Here is a 4,538-nt window from a genome sequence, read left to right on the forward strand (position 1 = left end):
ATTTTTATTCCATTTCATGAAAACAACCAACACCATATCCATGTGGATTGATGACAAATCTACAGTCCAATTTCATTATTTCAGGTAAACCAACCCAACCCAACCTAAAGTATAGGCTATCTAAAATAAAATGCAAATCAAAGCCCTAAAAAAAAGCTTTCAAAATTGATGCCTCACCAACTTTTGGCTACAGACTCGAATTTTAAATCACTCAACGACTAGTGAAATTTTGTTTCGACTGAGGTCGAAAACACAATCCACCAACTATATATTCTCTTCTGTCCATTCCTCTCCTCCTTGACCTGTCTTCAACAGCGCTGCGTTTACTAATTCGCCTTAAACTTGTCTGTAAGTCCCATCCTAAACTACCTTATAAACCCTAGAATTACATCGACATAACTAGAATTTTTTTTCATAGGTAGCTACTTATAAACCCTAGAATTACATCGACATAACTAGAATTTTTTTTCATAGGTAGCTAAGAAAAAGACGTAAAATCAGCATTCATCCAGCCAAAGAAGTCGTGCAGGCGGGGACAAATTTGATTAATTTGCGAGGCCGATTGAAATTCCGTGCCAATTTATTCAACAGTAAACGAATCAGAGCGAGCAACGCGTAATTTCCATGTGTTAAAGCGTTGTACTTTGCTGAGATTGTCCAGAGGAGCTCAATTCTTCGGAGGCGCGTCAGCCATCGCTTTCAACAGTATGGAATTCAGAGTTTTGATCGTCACGTCACCAATTCTCTTTGTCAGCACGGCCTCACTTCATCAAGATTTTTGGAAAACAGAAATCCGCAGCCAATAACTGTGCCCTGTCCAGAGAGCTGGGAAAATGGGGATCCTATTTCCACTTTTTTAAAACCCTTGCTAGCACTGTATTTGTCTGTAAAGCAGATGCACATTTCACTCAGTTTCTTTGATTACGTCTCTTTTATCCGCTTGATACGCAATCCAAGAATGTGGCCCCGGGGCGCAAATAATTCAGGCCACGTGTTGTTATTTTAACTGGATCGACTCCAATTATACTCCAAGATAACCAGTACAATGCGTCTCATCGTATTCCTGAATATTAATAATGTGCTGCGCGCGCCTGTTTTATTTATTTGTGTAGCAGAGCTCACAAGAGTTTCATTTTATTTTCTTGTTTCGCTTTGTTTTTTGTGTCTAGGGTTTTAAGAATTTCTAGGGATTTTTAGATAGTGACTGCAAGAAAATATTTAAAAGAAAAGGGCGGAGTGAGTGAGGGCGTGTATGAGATTTGGCAAAATGAACTCCAAATGGATGAGCTTTAAGGCTTCTGATAGAGGGAAACTGAAGAAAGGGCCCTGGACTTTCGATGAAGATATTCGTCTTCTTCGGTATATAAAACTTCACGGTCCCGGTCGCTGGAGCGCTTTGGCCAAAGCTTCTGGTAACTTGTTGTTTTCATACGGTTAATTTAATGTGAGAGAAGTTTGGATCCGAGTTTAATTTTCGTTCATTTGTGTTTGAACTTTGGATGCAGGGCTTCAGAGATGCGGCAAAAGTTGCAGACTGCGGTGGGTGAATTATCTTCGCCCAGATCTAAAGCGTGGCAGCATAACCCCTGACGAAGAACGTCTCATCTTGGATCTCCATGCTCGGCTAGGGAACAGGTACCTTTAACCCTAAGTCCTATGTAATGTTATCAAATTAAAAAATTTAAGCTTGAACTTGAATTCTTCACCCAATATTGTCATTATTTATGATGAATTCTCTCCAAATTTAATCTTTAACTGTTTCCTTTGATCGGCTATCAGTCTGTGATTATTTCTTACAAATGCTTCAAGTATGTTCTTATTTTCGGAAACGGAAGATAAATTCTCCTATTTGTGAACTAATGTATTTTATTCTTGTTTCGAGGATGAATCTTGTCTTCACAATATTTTATAGCTTTAGCTTAAATTCTTTACCTAATATTGTCATGATTTATGATGAATTCTCTCAAACTTTAATCTTTAACTGTTTCCTTTGATCGGCTAACAAATGCTTCAAATACTTTCTTATCTGTCGAAAAGGACGATAAATTAATCGATTTGTGAATTAATATACTTTTGTTCTTGTTTCGACATTGAATTTTGTCTTCACAATATTTTGTAATGTTATCAAATTAAAAAATTTAAGCTTGACCTTAAATTCTTTACCTAATATGTCATTATTTATGATGAATTCTCTCAAAATTTAATCTTTAACTGTTTCCTTTGATCGGCTATCAGTCTGTGATTATATCTTACAAATGCTTCATATTTGTTCTTGTCATCGAAAAAGGAAGATAATTTTACCGATTTGTGAATTAATGTTCTTTTGATCTTGTTTCGAGGACGAATTTTCTCTTCACAATATTTTACTCTGCTTGTGAACAGATGGTCTTTGATAGCGGAAAAGATTCCCGGCCGAACAGACAACGAGATCAAGAATTTCTGGAGATCGCGAGTCAGGAAAAGGCGTCCACCATCCCAATGTTCAGAGGATCATGAAGAACTTACGACCGCATCTAATATGGTAACTAACTCAACGCCCACGGAAGACCAAATCCTGTTACTATCTCCCTCACAGACTGCAATTTGTGAAAATAGTCCGCCAAATTTAGCGGTCTCCGAGTCCTCGGCCAGTGCTAATTTGCATGATGAGCATGGGTGTGAGGGATTAAATAATGGCGATCAGAGCCAGGTGGAGGATTTTCATTGTGGAGGGGTGAAATGGGAACAAGACGACGCATATTGCAAATTTCCATGGCTAGAACAAGATGCAACTGCAGCAATTGTGTACCAGCTTTATTTAGGGGTCCATTTAGATGATATTTCAGCCTCAAATCCTTTGTTTGAGACCTGTACCAACACAGACTTAACTGCAATGTCAACCCATTCATCTCAACAATCAGATTGTTGTCTTGATCTGGAGGCGTCCAATATGTTATGGAATAATCAATTCCACTGCAATAATCAATATTAAACAAATATGAAGAGTGATTATCACGGGTCTAGTCATTGTAGATAATTGCCAACCAAAAGGATTTGGTATTGTGATACACTCCAAATTTCATATTTCTAGAGGTAACTGTATAAGTATCATTGGCTGCATAAGAAGTTTCTTACAGCCAAAGCAATGTATATTCTTATTTTCTTTGTTTTTTACTTGGATTTGTGTCCATGTTTTTAAAGCTGCTGCTCCACCATCACTTCTGAGTGCTCACATTCTCGAAGCTGTACCAACGCCATGGAAACCCACATCTTGTCAGAAGAGCGGCTTTACTAGCCAGTTTTTTAAATATTTTAAACATTTTTAGCTATTGTGGATGGTGTTACAAACAGTGTAGATGAATGGATGACAGAGCATATGCTATCTCTAAATACTCCCTAGAATCGGAAAAGATTTTATTTTTAAGCTGATTTTTAAATTGACTGAGAAATGATTTTAGGACTTGCGTACAGCTCCAGGAAAGTGTGTTCCCATCATCTGCCACATAAATTTTGTATTAGTCTATACTTGGCAGAGCTCAAGAATAATCCCCTTTTAGTGCAAGATAAGGTGTAATTAGACTTCAATTGTTGCGTATAGCTTTAATGTGACTGCTTCATTTGTCAATTTTTTAATCAAATGCTAATAATATAATGCAAGTGCATTGTTTTTTTTTTGTATGGGATATACTTTCTGAATAAATTTTATTCTAAACGCTTCGAGATATCATATTAATCTTTTAAATAAAAGGAGTGTGTCAAAACATGAGGTTTTTTTAAATATTTGAAGTAGAAATAAAAAATGATGATGGATAATATTATTCTGATGGATTACAGAGTGTGAGTCGAAATATTGATTAAGAAACTTACAGAATCTAATCCAGAAACAACATCAAGTAAATTATAGATTGTGGAAATCTAATATCATTAAGAAATAAAATTACTAAGCACATGCAGCAGTGAGAGGCATAGGATCATCCTATCTCAAAAATAATTTAATAAGAAAACTCATCAAAATATTGTAACACGTCACCTCTGGTGACAGACTCACCAGTGTTGAAAAAATTGCAAAATCAAATAATATTGCCATACAAATTAGTTTAAGAAAATAATATTATTTGATTATGTGGGCTCGTAATTTTTTAGCAATCAAAATAGATTCATAACAGACAAACAAACAACTCATTGAGTACTTTTATACAGAAAATAACCTAAATATTTTTTGAGTGACGATTAATTACAGGATTCGAGTCAATCCAACACCCATTCAAATAAACTTCGCTAAATTTTAAGTGCTTAATTTTGTTTATTAAATTACCCCGCAGCCATTTATTCAGATGATATGCCATTGATTATTCGAACAAATAATATGCATATCATTGCACATAGTACACTGACTTCCTCGTTGTCATTCCTTCAAAAAATTTATTAATGGCTGTCATATCAATCGTATTTCAGTGCATTATTGGCGTAGAAACTGTAATACAACCAAAGAATAGAATGGACTGATGGAACCTCTTGCAAGAAAACTGTAATATACACGCAATTTTAAACAGTAATAT

The 4,538-nt window shown here is 35.7% G+C and overlaps 1 protein-coding gene across 1 annotated transcript; it reads left to right on the forward strand.

Annotated features, from left to right (window-relative positions):
• Positions 1-336: 336 nt before the first annotated feature.
• LOC131065937 (MYB-like transcription factor EOBI) lies at positions 337-3,153 on the forward strand. Its single transcript, XM_058000537.2, has 3 exons — positions 337-1,412; positions 1,506-1,635; positions 2,383-3,153. The coding sequence occupies exons 1-3, from the start codon at positions 1,253-1,255 to the stop codon at positions 2,969-2,971; spliced, it is 879 nt and encodes a 292-aa protein (XP_057856520.2). The 5' UTR covers positions 337-1,252; the 3' UTR covers positions 2,972-3,153.
• Positions 3,154-4,538: the final 1,385 nt, after the last annotated feature.

This window comes from Cryptomeria japonica, chromosome 2 (genome assembly GCF_030272615.1).
Source record: "Cryptomeria japonica chromosome 2, Sugi_1.0, whole genome shotgun sequence".
Taxonomy (NCBI): Eukaryota; Viridiplantae; Streptophyta; class Pinopsida; order Cupressales; family Cupressaceae; genus Cryptomeria; species Cryptomeria japonica.